This window comes from Rhopilema esculentum, chromosome 7 (genome assembly GCF_057945365.1).
Source record: "Rhopilema esculentum isolate cy_ngs chromosome 7, ASM5794536v1, whole genome shotgun sequence".
Classification (NCBI taxonomy): Eukaryota; Metazoa; Cnidaria; class Scyphozoa; order Rhizostomeae; family Rhizostomatidae; genus Rhopilema; species Rhopilema esculentum.
In genome coordinates, this window is record NC_142821.1 from 1,287,298 (window position 1) to 1,303,444 (window position 16,147).

The 16,147-nt window shown below is 36.2% G+C and overlaps 2 protein-coding genes across 2 annotated transcripts; both read left to right on the forward strand.

The window, feature by feature from the left end:
- The first annotated feature begins 1,410 nt into the window (after window positions 1–1,410).
- Window positions 1,411–7,827, forward strand: LOC135683573 (elongin-B). Its single transcript, XM_065198872.2, has 3 exons — window positions 1,411–1,555; window positions 3,914–4,163; window positions 7,062–7,827. Exons 1-3 carry the CDS (start codon window positions 1,553–1,555, stop codon window positions 7,166–7,168), a joined length of 360 nt encoding a protein of 119 aa, XP_065054944.1. The 5' UTR covers window positions 1,411–1,552; the 3' UTR covers window positions 7,169–7,827.
- Window positions 7,828–12,438: 4,611 nt separating this feature from the next.
- On the forward strand, window positions 12,439–16,084 carry LOC135683571 (ethanolamine-phosphate cytidylyltransferase). The gene is made up of 4 exons (XM_065198870.2): window positions 12,439–12,818; window positions 13,008–13,730; window positions 14,529–14,683; window positions 15,791–16,084. Exons 1-4 carry the CDS (start codon window positions 12,657–12,659, stop codon window positions 15,882–15,884), a joined length of 1,134 nt encoding a protein of 377 aa, XP_065054942.1. The 5' UTR covers window positions 12,439–12,656; the 3' UTR covers window positions 15,885–16,084.
- Window positions 16,085–16,147: the final 63 nt, after the last annotated feature.

Here is a 16,147-nt window from a genome sequence, read left to right on the forward strand (position 1 = left end):
TGAGAGCATTGAACTTGGTATATCTGTAACATAGAAAAAATAAGCTGTGTGAGATGCTGTAAGCCTTGCAGAATTGTTGCATCGGTTGTTGAGGAGATGTTGAGGAGAATCAATTTGCTGAACAGATCACATTTCCAGATGAGGAGTACTATTTTAATTACCTCCATCACATTACATTTTTTTGAATAGGTAAACATTTTCAAATTTTACCTCACTTGAATATGCATTGCAGGGTCTACGCCACGAATTTTAAAGTGGGGGGAGGCTAAAAAAGGAGGGGGCCGAGGTTTCTTCCCCCTTTTACTGCAGCTTTAAAACTTCCTGCTTCGCAAGAAAGTGGGGGAACGTGGGCACCTTGGCCCCCGGTGGTACGGGCCCTGCATTGCCTCTTTGAAGACTTTTATAAATCTCGAATTATGAATCAATATTGACACACACTCATGGACGGAATTGAGCTAAGTCTGACTCTCCTTTCTCAAAGAAACCTGAGTCTCGACACCCAGGGAAGCAGATGCTTGAAGTTCAGACAGGAATCAGTCGATTTTTTACCATATAGTGGAAGGTGCCCTGTTTGGATGGAAGAAAAAAGCGATTTTGCTCTCATTGAGTTTTCTGAGAATATTCTAACCTTTTTTTTTTAATTTTTTGTCACAAAACAGACAGTTCTGTTTATATTTGAAATGTGACTTAATTCTGAATTTACAAGGCATCCCATCAAGAACCTTTTACAATAGCCTTAAAACAGAATAAATATTCAATACAAGTATCTTCATTTCATCAGAAAATTTAGACCAAAGTGCCTCCCTTTGATTTTAGCATTTAGTATAAAATCTTCTTTATTTTAAACTGGTTTAAAAAGCGTAGAAAAATTTTCCAAAGCTATAGCAACTACTATAGGGGGTAGCTTATAACTAATTATCCAGTTTTTTGATGACACAATTTAATTCTAGGACTTTGTACACATTTCTATGGGAATACTTTAAACTTTATCCAATCTCGATATTATTAAGAATTTTTCGTTGTGTGCCTGGAGTCATTCTTAAAGTATTGTAATATGGTCACAGGGGAACATCGCCCACCCTCGAATAGAAATATCTTTTTGAAAAGACGAGAAATATCGGTCATGCAATTCTCTTTTATGAACGTCGCAAAAAGACAACTGCTGAGAAATGAAAAAGAAATATGCGTGATGCGGCTGAGCAAAGCTTTTATAATATTTTTAAAAATTGGATGATTCTGAGCCTAAATATTCTGTTATATACAATTTTCGTGAAAAAGAAAGGGTGCATAATACCTACACCTACTACAGACAACATATGATGTGATTGCTGGTCCATTCTTTCAATCAACATGATTTATGTAGAAAATTTTTACTCATTAAGTACCAATTTTTTACGCTTGGTAATGGTAACAGTTTTTAAAAACACTGATAGAAACATTGACAAACCCATTGAACTTAGCAAAACATAAAGTGCCTCGTTTTTGTTCGCAGCCTCTACTCCGTCACACGGCCATCTTCTTTTTGATGAAGGAACCAAAGTCGTAAAGCGAAATGGTAAAGTTGCTTTGGTATTTTTGTAGAATCTAGTAGCATTTACTGCAAATAAAAGTTACCTTCAACTGTTGCTAGATGGAAGCTGTCATTCTAAGATGGTCTGACAAATGAAGGAACTTTTAACTGCATCGGATCGGTGAAAACGAAAGTCCTATTCATCTTTTGAATCAAATTCGATGATGAGCTAATGGTTATTTTGGTGTTTTGTAATTTATTGCAAAAAGTAATGGAATCTTTGTTCCAAAAGTATGCAATTATGATATGCCAAAGCCTATACAGATTAAGCAGGAAGTATGCATCACTTGAAATGCAAGTGTTTATTGTACAATTGTGTACATATATGTGATCACAAAAGTTGGGGCTATTGCAGTTTCGCACCTATCAGCGTGTTCCATGCATAAGGATAGGGTTTGGGTAAGGATCAATGTCCAAGAGGTGCAAAGCTTCATTAGATGTGTGATCGGCAAATAGTTTTATCTTACACTTTAAGTCATTGATATAGATAAGAAAGAAGAGAGGACCCAAGGTAGAACCTTGTTGAACCCCAGCTGAAATATTACGTCATGTAGATGCTTTGCCATTCAAAACAGTAAGCTGTTTTCTGTCGTGGAGAGAGCTTTGCAACAGTGTTAGTAATTTACCAGAGACATCACCTCAGCATAGTTTATATAGAGGACCTTGATGCCATACCCGATCGAAGTCCTTTGAAATGTTGAGATAAACAGAGCGGACATCTAGTGTGGGATTATAATCAAGTGCTATAAAAATGGAATTGACAATTGAAAGTAAATGGTTAACAGTTGAGTCGCCTGGGCAAAATCCTGACTGATTTGGATTTAATAAAACCGTTCGTATAAAGATGCTGATAAAGGGAGTCAAAGATAAGTTTTTCTAAAATTTAACCAAAGATTGGAAGAAAAGAAATGGGATGGCAGTTTTGTTTCAAATTTTTACTGTTCAAATTTATATTTAATGTTTCCAAAATGTATCCAAAAATGTTTATACTTAATGTAATCCGAAATATGCATGCAAAATTAAAACCTCTAGATAATACCTGAACATTGGACTTTTGCTTTGGCTAGAAAGCTAATTGGTGACATAACCACATGCAACTGATATTAATGGTCTTTTTCTGGAAAAGAGTGGATAGCTTGTTGTTAAACGAGATGCACTTATTTCCCAACAAAAACAAAAATATATTTTCTAGGGGCACTCCAAATTTAACAGTCTTGGATTGTTAGGTTCAAGTTTTCAGTTTGTGAGTTTATGAAATTTGCAAGATTGATGTGTATTTTATTCATATGTTAACTTCTTCAAGTCTAAATTAACTTGTTACATTAGTCAAATGTTTTATCATGAACCATACTGGGGTTCAAGAAACTTTCAAGTTTAAGTTCAAAAGACAATAAGATTGTTAGTTTATAAGATATGCTGTATACCAGTTTGCTTCATTTTTTTTAAAAAAGCCAGGCCTGTCATTATAGGGGGGCAGGTGGAGCATGACACCCCCTTGAATTTTTTGCCATTTAGGGGTGCTTAGTTGGCAAATTTACAAACTTGTAGGCAAGTACAATATGGCTCACCAACTTTGTCGGCAAATGGGACTTGGAAATCCCCCTTCAGGGCTTGAAAAAAGATTTTTCTTCATGGCAGCAAAATAAAAAATGTAAGACTTCCTGCAGAAACTTCTGCAAAACTCGGAAAAAGTTTCCAGCCCCTGAAAATGATATTTAAATTGCTTGATTTCTTTAGATCTTTGTCCTAGAAATGAACTGTCAAACTTAAAAGGAACTAATTGTTTGCCCTTGTTTTTTAATAATAGCTATTTGAACAGCAATTATTTTGTTTATACTGTAGTAGATGATCACGAGGAACGTGATTGAGCACTATACTCATAGTTTGTTTTTAAGGTTAAAGTTAGTAGATCTGAAAATCTATAATAACTTTGATTAAATTTCATATCAGTGCTAGCAAACTAGATACTCTTGAAGCATTGATGTATCCTACATCTGCTCTGCGTCTCATGTTTGCTGCTCATTTTTATCATCAAAGCTAGTAGTTCATACAACATGTAAGAATACTTCCTATTTTTTTATTGTTGAAATGTTTTAAATCAGTAAGCCCAAAAGGTTATATTCTATTGAGCTAGTGATGAAAATGTATGCGAATTCCAGGAGAAAAGTATTAATAATAATTGACACAGCCACACAGGCATGTTCACCTTCAATACAATTGATGTAACACACTCCTGGCACTGCCGGACATTTTATAGCCTGCCCCTTGAGCATTAGCTAGCAACAGGCCTCAAAACAGCATATGTTTAAAAATAATATTTGACTATTTATTTTCTTTTTGCAGGAGGTATTTATTATAGTGAAAAGGAAGAACTTAACCATGTTTCTTGATGGTAAAATGACCACAACGGTGTTTGAAGTTAAGAAAATGATCCAAGGCATCACTAAAAAGCTACCTGAAGACCAAAGGCTATTGCTGTTACAAGAAAACAGAGAAATGGAAGACAATAAAACGTTGGCAGATTATGGTCTTACTAGTCAAGTAGCAAAAGCCCAGACTCCGGCACTTCTGGCTGTCACTTACAAGAATGAAGGTATCTGGATTTATACTTAGAGGTCATGCAAAAAGTAACATGTAAACACCCGAGAACTGGTGAAAAATCACTGATCTTTCATGCATTTAGAGTATTTTAATAAAAATCTGGGAGTAGAAAAATATTTAAGTTACCTGCTGAGATTTAGAAATAAGATGGCCCAAACTCAAGGTTTAAGCTGATGTTTATGTTTATTTTAGAGGATAAAGCTTATGTTTATGTCTTTTGTTTTGGTATGTGTTTCGATTTTGGGAGTTTGCAAAAAGGCCTTTTCGATAGGTGGGTTTCAAATGGCTTTTGAAAAATACAGTATATTATGAAATTATTTAAGGTACAGGCTCCCACAAACCTCTAGACACTGATGTCCCTTTTTAAAATGCTCTTCCCAAAGTTGAATTTTAGTCATGGTCATAATGTATCCAGCTAGTTTGAGGGAACTGTTGGGTCCTGCAAAATACACCTGAATGATGGCTGGGGCAAAATAGCCAGCAAAATTGTCTTTTGAAATAGTGGCTTGCTGCCTGGTAATGTAGGCCCAAACTTATGACCAAATTACTTCTAATACTATAAAGCTTTCACTGGTAATTCTAATACTATGCTTTCACTGGTAAGTAGGTGTGTCTGCTATAAACAGTCCTTTTCGTGAGCAAAATTACGCGTGTGTGGCAAATCGCACATGTAAACAAATTTGCGCGTGCGATCGCACTTGTAAGAAAATTTGAAGTACAAATCTGATAAAATTGGTAAAAGGAAAAAGCCACTCGAATACGTGCAAGAGCAAAACTCAATTAATCAATACGTAACAGATTTTGTTGCCCTTAGCAGCCATCTTTTAAAAGTCGTCGTAACTCTCCAAAGTTACAAGAGCAAATAAAAATTGTTTCCAATAGCTACTTGCTTTCAGGGCCTAATTACGTTTTGACAGGAAATCAGTTATTACACTTAACATGCTAATGGCGACTTAGCTGAAAGACGAGACGCTAAGTTGAATGGAGCACTCAGTCAAAAGCCAAACATCACTTCCGAAAATTGGAAAAATCATATTGTGGTCAAAAGTGCGAATCAAGTAACAAGGGAAAGGATAAACAATCATGAGACCATGGGAAATTGATGTTAAAGGGCCTCTCCAGCAAAAAAAAATTTTTTTTAATGACTTAAAAGTTAGCATCTGGTGCGTGTATTATGACAAAGTCATTGTTTTTGAAAAATTCCAATTAGTTTAGAAGTTGCAAGGCTTTAAAGTTGCACCTTTCCGAGAAAAAAAACGACAAAAGCCGATTCAGTTTGGTGACATTCTGACGTCACAATGTGCGGCTCTCGTTCGCCATGAATTTCGTATATCTTCCACCGAAGCGTGAAGGAGTCATGGTCACGCGTTGATAACTGCATCCAGCTCCAGTTCCTGTTCCAGATCTTCCCTCGCGTATAATTAATCGAAATTGTCACTTTAGTTGTTCTCCAGAAACGATGAACAACAAGGCTTCAGAATTTGTGTCTGAAATGCTCAAACTAAAAGCTGGCGGAACAGAACTGAAAGTACCATCACTTGCAGTGTTCAATTTGCGAATCGCCGTCGTTCGATTCGGTTTGAGGCGAGACTATCCGAAATACACTGTGACGTCAAAATTGCGTCACAGTGTCACCAAACCAAAAATTTTTGTCGGTTAATTCAATTAAATTATCGAAATGCAAGAGCTTATATCTCACAAACTGTAAAAAAATATCGAAAAACAAATAACGAATTCGTGATCAGCAGGCTCAACTTGTTTATAAAAATTGCCAATAAAATGCAAGTGCAAAATTTGGCTGGAGAGGCCCTTTAACAGAAAACTGCAAAAACACCTGTTTGCGCGTGTGGTCAAAAGCACGCGCAATTTAACTTGCGCGTGTGCAGGCGTGTGCGGGTGCGATCGCACGCGCTAAACGAAAAGGACTGTTAAAGCATCTAATTGATGCACCATAGAGATAGGCAGCACAAAACTTAAAATGTTTCATCTGATAAAAGAGGGAAATCTTAATTTTGTCAATCAAATTATCTCTCAAAAGGCATTTCTAGCAAAAGTATAGCTACATTTTTGCAAATCCACAAACTCACAACCCAGCATTGTTTTTCTTTTAGCCATATTAGACTCTGTAAACCATCTCTTTGGCTTACAATATGAATAAAATGGCATTTTTATCGTTGTGAATATATTTCTAGACCTATGCATTGGATTCTTTGTGTATGCTACTCTTAGATTGCCTTTCCACGAAAGATGCATGAATCTCACTACCTTACCAAAGGATTTTTGAAAATCAAATTTTAGTAAAAAAAATTAAACATTCCTCTCCCCTGTAGCTCTGCTGCTTGCTAAAAATTTAAAATTCATATGAATTACTTCCATGGAGAGTGAAGCTAGTATTGTCAGCTACATTTCACAAGAGTTCTACTTATGGTGACAAATCTACTCAGCATCTAATTCATTATGATCATAAGAATATTTCGAACTATTTTCTGCTTGGTTCCAAAACCACTTTACATTAGAATAGCTATTTTCATTGCCACTGTAGAAAGAAGATAGCATTAGTGTTTGTATTGACACTGTTAAAGTAGTTTCTACTTTTGAAAATCCTCACTTTGAATTTGTCCTACATTTTTTCATCCATTCCAAAAAGTTGCTCAGAATCTGCTAACAGAAGTACTTGTTATTTGATTTGGTTTTGCTAAGACAAATGAAAAACTCAATTTCTCTTGAAGGCTAGTGCATAACAATCTGCCAAAATATATCCTATCAGGATTACTCTTATTATGCCCACTCTTTGCTGGTATGTAAATTACATTTTTATGGTCACTTGTAATAATCAAAACTTAGCTATTTAGCTCATTAGTTATTTACCCATTAATATTTCATATTTCAGATGGGCAGTTTGAAGAAGTTGATTTTACACCTCTGTCACAACCACCAGATCCACCAGAGGCATTGAAACAACCTGATTCCTCGATTATGTCACAACACAAGTCATAGCTTCACTACACAAGACTTAGCTTGATGAAAGAAGTGTTTCTGTATGAACAAACAGCTAATGTCATTCTTAATCATAAGTAAATTCAGGTTATCATGTTGCTGTTTTACAGCCCTGTCTTGTTGTATCCTAGTCCAATCAAATTATACAGGCTTGTTGCATTCTAGATAACCTCATGTCTTACCTTTTTGTGTCAGACTATTATTATTTACTCACATTCCCATATTTTTATTTCAATATGAAATCAACAATGCCAGAGGTTTTCTTTATTGATTGCTAAATGCCAATCTCCAAAAAGTATACACTGTTAAATTTAAATGCCTTTTTTAATCTTTGCTTTTCTCTCCAGTCTAAAAGTTCAGAATTTGACCATTTTTTTGTAAAAATTCATTTCTCAGCTTTGGATTTAAATCCTGAGATAACTTCTTGCAGTAAATTCTTTCTCCTTTTGTGTCAGGTTCTTTACTTTTAGGATTAAAGTGAAGAATGTATTGTTAAAAAATCCCTCAAGTTGCTTAATTATTTTCTAAGCATATGTAAATTTGAACACTTTTCCTGTCAGTATGGTCTTATTTTTATTGTCACTATTTTGTGCAAATACTTAAGAAACATTGATGTTTAATGCATGAATTTTTTCTGAAAATGAAATGGACTGTCTTTATTTTCAATTACTCTTTTATGAGTCAACTTTGTATTAGTTTTTTGTTTCAAAGTATTTCATTGGTCTTCAAGAATATTAAAGAACTTCAATAAATCAAATAAACGACAATTGTCTAAGCATATTTACACTAGGGAAGATGCTCTTAACATTTATGCAAACTGTAATGCTTTAGGCATAGAATTAAAGAGGAAGAATTTAAAAAGTGAAGGTTTTTGAAATTTTAACATTTTACCAAAAAATTATCTTCTTTCAAATACAGAATTGAGAGTGCCCATCGTAATGACAGAGTAAAAACAAGTTTCCGTAAGAAAAGACAATAAATAGTATCAGTAGCAATTCACGACGAATGACATTCAATCAATCTAGATTATGTGGAAAGTTATTGCATTGCCTGAATGAAGCACTCTTTTAACCATTCCTATAAAAGGGCTTTAGGTGCCAGGTACCAGCTTGTTTAGACATTCAAACCATCTGTGAAATGAAATGTAAATGCTATGATTATTATTTTCACCTTATAGATACATAGACCGAGATGGCCCTTAATCCAACGAACATAACAGAACGAAACAAAATATCAATAACATACAATAATATATGTTAAAGACGCCAACAATCAATTTTCGAACAGATAGATAATACTTCTATGGGGCTGTTTTTATTGCTCACAAATAGCTTTCGCGTTTACGGAATGCAAGATTGATATTTTTGGTAAGACCATGGTTAGTTCATTGGCTTCTTTCTTGATTCATTAACCAGACAAACTTGTCTTTTAAAGTCAAATTTGATACATAGTTTTATCTCATTTCTAATATTACTTTTTCGTTTTTCCATAAGTTTGGACGCAAATTTGTCCATGATTTTGGATTTAATCTTAAATTTACTATCGTTATCGTCAATTTCATAAAAGGAATTAGATCCCTAGCATTTGATACCCAGTTTTTATCCCCAAGTTCGCATCTTTTATTAACACTTCCAACGCCTTCTTGGCATAACGATCAGAACTAAGGCTACTTAATCTAATAAAAAACTTAGCTATATCTAAATTCTTTATCTAACTGTAGTTTTGTCAACATGACCGCCATGTTGAATTTTTGGTAAAGCGAGTACTTCAGTCCTTCAATCCATTAGCACTATCCGAAATCGAAATCAAATCATCAGCTTACAATAATGTACAAATATTTACATCATCTAAACAAACACATGTAGAAACCGGACTAATAGCTTTATTTAAATCATTCAGAAAGAGAGCAAAAAGCATTGGACTGAGCAGACAGCCTTGTCTTACCTCCCTTGAACAGCTAAAGAAGTCAGTAAGCCCCTCGTTGCCTCTAGCACATGATTTAACTTTAGAATAAAATGGAGATGTTATATTTGGAAAGTTTCCCTGAAGTCCACATGACATAAGCTTTTGCAGCAGCATTTTATGATCAATCAAATCAAAAGTATTTTGAAAGTCAACGAAGCAAATATATAAAGGGGACTTTTTAGATTTTCTAAAAAAAATTTAAGTACGTGTAGAGTAAATATATAGTCACTGGTTTGGTGGCGCCTTGATTTTCACACAGAATGTCAAAATTTGTAGAAACTCTTTGTAATCTTTCTAATAGAGCCCCAGGAAGATTTTACCAAAAATGTCGAGTTAAGTTATTCATCTGTAGTTATCAAGATTAGACTTATCGCGACCTTTGAGGAGAAGAACAAGAATGCTTATTGCCCCTTCCTCAGGAAAACTACCACTCTTGAAAATTTTATGAAAATTATTCTGGAAAACAATAAACTTTTGAAGATTTCATCAGTAAGCGTATCTATTCCAGCTGCCTTTCCAGATTTCAGTTTTGTAACCGTTTTTTTTCAATTCCAAAATAGTAATGGGCATATTTATTTACGAATCCATTTGCCCTTATAACATTCTTTCTTTCGTTATTTTGATCGTTAGTAAGCAATTTATTGTATATTTATAATTGTATCTTGCTATAAGGAAAATAGACCATTTTGCAGTCCCCCTTCGAAATATCGAATTTTGAAACTGTTAAAGGGCGTTCGTTATTGTAATTTTTTAGATGAATGTTCTAACTAGATTTAAGTTTTTATTGGTCTTCGTTTTACTCCCGATCCATTCCTATTCGCCACTTAAAACTCAAATAATTTGCATAATAATAGCTTTCGATAATTCATGCGCCATTTCCTCTCCTTTGAGGTTGTGCAATACTTTTGTTGCAGTAGTGTATCTGAAGAATCATTTTTACCCTTATTTTATCAACTGTTTTGCCAAATGTCACTGTTCTGATCAAAATTATTATGTTTATAAATTTAACAAATTCCAGGATCTCCCTGTTTTTCTCAACAAATAATCTGAAATCTCCAGGTTTTGAAAATTTTAGGTTGACCGGTCTGCAAAATCCATTCCATAAAACTATGACAAAATTCCTTCTTTGTAAAAAAGTATCTCAGAATGGACCAGTTGAATGAAAATTTGGGGGAAACAGACAGGTGCCATGGAAACGGGAGTGCTATGGGGGCTTTAGCCCCCAATGATTTTCAAAATGTGCTTAAAACCATACAGAAGTCTCCTTGCTCTTGGTTTTAGTGTGTTTAGCCCCCCAAAACGTTTAAGCTGCACGGTCCTTTGGGGGAGACGTGTACTCCTCAGCCACGTAGCTGCAGGGGGCACGGGGGGCTGTGCCCCCAAATGAAAATTTTGACAACAGCTTGCCCCCTCTGGCTACAGTTTTTCGCAATAATATTTTGAAAATTTGGCATATTAATAATTCCATTTTAGTGTACATCGGAACGGCGATCAATGCCATCACTAAATAAATCCATCCTTGACTATCGTGTCATTTCCAAACCAAGCGAGTCTTATTTTACGTGCAGAGAACACGGAGCCAGAGAGAGAGACAGTGTTTGCTTGATTGTAACTGAACTCTGAACTGAACTGACTTACATAAAAATTAACATGCTTATATACAGAAATGAATATCTAAAATTAACACGAATGATGTAAGGAAAACAAAGGATAGGAAGGGCGAGTGAAGGTGATGAGTAAATTGAATAGCGTGGCAAAGATTATGTAAACAATAGGGATTAGCGAATGCGTGAAATGAGAGTGACGTAGAGGATGCCTGTGCTGCGATGTGAGAATGTGGGAAAATGATGGAATGAATGAGAAGGAAAAATTGATGTAAACAGGCCTAAATAGAGTCACTACATAGCTCCCCTCCTAGAAGGCAAGCGATAGCGAAGGATTCGATAAATTGTAATATGCGGCTAGGTACAAACAATTAAAGATATAGAATATTACGAATTAAAGATACTTAAATGTTCGAATATCAATTTGTTCGTTGACTTGCTTTCGTGTACCATGCGAGGGTCTGCAAGCAGCGATGAAAATTGCCTTGAATTTGCGACGTAGTCCGATGTTGAGCAAGGTTTTGTGAATAGGTTTTCCAGGAACCTGCGATGAGTGAATTGCCAAGGTTTTGTGAGTCGGGTGACCAAGAACCGGTAGAGTTGTTTTGCCAAGGTTTTGTGAGTCGGATGACCAGGAACCGGGATGCGAGGGCACTGCAGTGAGTCGAGTGCGTTGATGCCAAGGTTTTATGAGTAGGGTAACCAAGAACCTGCGAAGAGCGTGAGACACTGCCGAGCACCGGAGAGTGCCGTGGAGCTGCCGAGGATGTGAGGCGAATAGAGACACTTGTGTCCGAGTGCTGTGTTGTCTAGCTGAGCTCGAGTGTGTGACAATCCAGTTGAGTGAGTGAATGTAGCTGACAAATTCTGTTGCGTTGAGTTGGGTTGAAAATAACGTCGAAGGATGTTGTTTTTAACCATGTCGGTCACGTCGTGGTCACCATTTTAGTGTACATCGGAACAGCGATCAATGCCATCACTAAATAAATCCATCCTTGACTATCGTGTCATTTCCAAACCAAGCGAGTCTTATTTTACGTGCAGAGAACACGGAGCCAGAGAGAGAGACAGTGTTTGCTTGATTGTAACTGAACTCTGAACTGAACTGACTTACATAAAAATTAACATGCTTATATACAGAAATGAATATCTAAAATTAACACGAATGATGTAAGGAAAACAAAGGATAGGAAGGGCGAGTGAAGGTGATGAGTAAATTGAATAGCGTGGCAAAGATTATGTAAACAATAGGGATTAGCGAATGCGTGAAATGAGAGTGACGTAGAGGATGCCTGTGCTGCGATGTGAGAATGTGGGAAAATGATGGAATGAATGAGAAGGAAAAATTGATGTAAACAGGCCTAAATAGAGTCACTACACCATGACCTTGATTTTGTCCAAATATATCTGTTTGTTATGTATCTGTTTTCCTGTTTTAAAGCCTGCCCCCCCCCCCAGGTATGGTTCTTGCTCGAGTTTGCCCCCCTAGCCGACACCTACAGCTACGTGGTTGGTACCCCTGAAGAAAATGCTATCAAATAGTGAATTGCGAATTTCGAAATACAAAGAGGCAAAAATCCCCTGGTGGTGACCACCTATTTCCAAAAGAAGGCAAATGCGAATGAAAACAGAACAGCCATAGCAAGGCAACATTGCAACAACGATGAAATTATTTCTAAATAATAGTAATTTCAACCATATTGGAAACAGTGATTGCTGCATGAACGGTAGTCTTTGGCAACTGGTTGTTGGCAGCTGCAGTGTTGTTATCAAATGATAATCAAATGAGGTGGTTCGATTGAGGAGTCTAGGCACTAACTCGTATGTTCTGTTATTGCCACATGGCCTAGCCAATTTGTTGGGAGGAGTCAAAGTTGTGATCTTTGCCTTTTGTAAAATATCACAACTTGAAAGTCAACATGGGGGATGAGGCAAATGGTGTTGCAAGTAAAAGGAAAAAGTATGTGCGAGTTTGGTGCGATGGGTGTTACGATATGGTTCACTTTGGACATGCGAATCAACTTCGCCAGGCAAAGGCCATGGGAGACTATCTTATAGTCGGTGTTCATAGCGACGATGAGGTGAGATTGTGTACCTTTGCTGGCTCTTGTCATCACCGTTAATCGATACCCGTAATCTTTAACCGCCAGTCTTTAATTTTCCTGTCAAAAAAGTTGGTTTTTCTTTGGGCATACACCGTCAGCATACACATGTTTCTCTCGATGTTAATCCCATCAGCCTTCTTTTACATGAACTATGCTTTCTTTTAGGTAGCAAAAAACAAAGGCCCGCCCGTTTTCAATGAACAGGAGAGATATAAGATGGTCAGGGGAATAAAATGGGTTGATGAGATCGTAGAAGGAGCCCCTTATGTGACTCAGCTTGATGTCATGGATAAGAATGGCTGTGATTTCTGTGTTCACGGGGATGATATAACCACCACAGCAGATGGAACTGACACATATGAAATTGTCAAAAATGCTGGAAGGTACAAAGAGTGCAGGCGTACTGAAGGTGTTTCCACAACTAATTTGGTTGGGCGTATGTTGTTGATGACCAAAGAGCACTTTGACCATGGCACTCCAATCTGTAGTGTTGATCCACGTATGTTGAAAAGTCTAAGTTCAAGCAGTGACGCATCCAGCCCAAGTCCATACACCGGTGTGTCTCATTTCCTGCCCACATCAAACAAAATTGTTCAATTTTCTGATGGTGTTGAGCCTCGACCAGGGGAGAAGATTGTTTATGCCCCTGGAGCATTTGACCTGTTCCATGTTGGGCTACTTGACTTTCTTGAACAAGCAAAAAAGCTTGGTGACTATCTTATAGTCGGACTCCATACAGACACGGAAGTGAATCGTTATAAAGGCAGCAACTACCCAATCATGAATTTGCATGAACGGGTTTTGAGTGTTTTGGCTTGCAAATTTGTTAACCAGGTCATTATTGGTGCTCCTTATTATGTGGAGAAAGATCTTATAAAGCAATTCAAGGTATATATATGTTTATATGATATATTTATATTTATTCTATGTTTGCACAGTCTCCATTCTATTAATAGATATTTAAGAACTTTGTGTCTTGTAATTCTTCCTACATCCTCATTTGTGTTGTATTATTTTCTTCTATACATGATTTATTCATACTAATGCCCTTTTTAAACATCAACTTTTGGAAAAATGATTTGCATTTCAAATAGAGTCTACTACTTATTACCACTTACTACCACTAATAACAGACTTAACAATGTGACCACAATTTTTTTCCCTCCTACCACTACTCATTATCACATTGGGCAGGGCATGGTACACAATTTCATCACACAAACAAGAAGCTTTTGCCATTTAACGGTACTAGTCAGCAAATTTTTGAATTTGTCAACAAATATAGGTTGGCTCACCCGCTTTGTTGACAATGGAATTGGGGCACTCCCCTTGTGCACAATAGCTAGCAGGGGTCTGTTTTTTACATTGGGTCTGTTTGTTGTTTTTGCACTTCCACTGCTTGGATAAAAATGCAAAAGAAATTGTTTCAATGAGCCAACTTTAAATCTTTGTAGTTTATGTAGTATTTGCAATGAGTTGCAATAAAAGATGCTACATTTAGATAAGAATCTTGTTATCTTTATTAGGTTTTGGTGTAATTGTTTACCAAAGTTTACTTGAATAACCTTTGTTTTGTGAAACAAATATTCTTGTCCTGGAGTTGTTAGTTGTCGTCTGATAACTTTTTCACGGAATCCCATTTGACATTACATTATGAGTCAATGGTATTGTTTTCCTTTGGCATAGATCGATGTTGTTGTACATGGAAATACAAATGTGTCTGCAGACAAACTTGGTAGAGATCCCTATGAAGTTGCAAAGGAAATGGGCACATTTCAAACTATTGACAGTGAAAATCCACTGACAACTGCAGATATTGTGGAGCGTATTATTAGAAATAAGTAAGTGAGAACTTAAATTTTCATGTTTATCTATGGAAAAAATAGCATTGGAAATATAGAAGAAGAATATAGGTGTTGATTGAAACCATGGTGGTGTAAGAAGTGACTGCCAGGGATGGTTGGGAATAGAAAAACATTGGTATTAGCATGCTGAAATTGAGACATAAGAAGGCCCCCATTCAAGATGGTAAAACTATTTAACAGGGATGGAGCTTATATGGTTTGATTACGGGAGGGTGGAAAAAAGACTTTTTTGGTATGATGGTTTGGAATAGCTTTTGGCAATACCATATGTTGTGAAATAATTTGAAGGCACTGGCCCCAACTGCCCCTTACCAGACACTGATGTCCCTGTAGTAATGTAGCTCTTCCAACTAGTTTTGGGTGAAATATGGGTCCTACAAAATAAACATGGATGATGGCTGGGGCAAACTAAGCAAAAAAACTTGTATTTTGATACAGTGGTTTGTTGTCCAGTAATGGAACCGCAAGGTATTAGCCCATTAATTCTAATACCATGAGAGTAAAACCGTTTGTTTTTTGACAATCCAACAATGAAAAAATCTTTTGCAGTACTAGATTCCTCTTTCTAGTGATAAAATGCTGGAAGGCCATTTGACCCCATTGTATGAAAACTTCTGACCCGCCATAGAAAGATAATTTGGCCATACTATCAGCTATAAAAATAAATATTTTCCAGGGACCACGCCCCTGCACCTATCTTCTTGTAGCTAGTTCACTTTGCTAAATTCTTTTGCTTTTTTAGTACCATCTTATTTTCGTGCCAGCTACCACTGCCATTAAGACATGCAGCACAAAAACATAAATTGTATCATCCAATTAGAGAAACAGGAGATTTGCACCCAAATCTACTTTTTAAATAAGTGCCCCCTCTATTAGGCGCCTCCCTCGAATAAGCGCCCACCCTGGAGCCTCAAAATTAAGTAAGCGCCTGGGTGCTTATTTGAGCCATTAAGGTAGCTGCTTAAATCAATGATGAGATTGCATTCCATTTTTTCCACTCCACCAATTCCACATGTATGCCAAAAACTTCAAACTCTTGTTTGGAATATAATTTTTTATTCCAATATTTGCTTCTTCCATTAGATTTGAATTTGAAGCAAGAAACAAGAAGAAGGAGGCAAAAGAGATCGCAATCATAAAAGGAATTGAAGAAAGAAAAGGCCAAGCGGAGCAATAACAGCAGAAGGCTTCTTAAAGACTTTTTCAACATTTATTAGGTAGACTGTTTTCCTTTATCTTTGTAGTTTGGTAAAATCTCGAATTAGTTTAAAGGGTTATTTCAAAATAAATTATTTAAAATCAAATTCTTGTTCTATTTTTTTGGTAAACTAATTAATAGATTTAAACACATCTGAATAGTATAAATATAAAAATGTATAGTTTTCGTGTCTTCTCAGAACTCCATTCAATTTGAATACATTTTAAAGCTCTTATGCATTT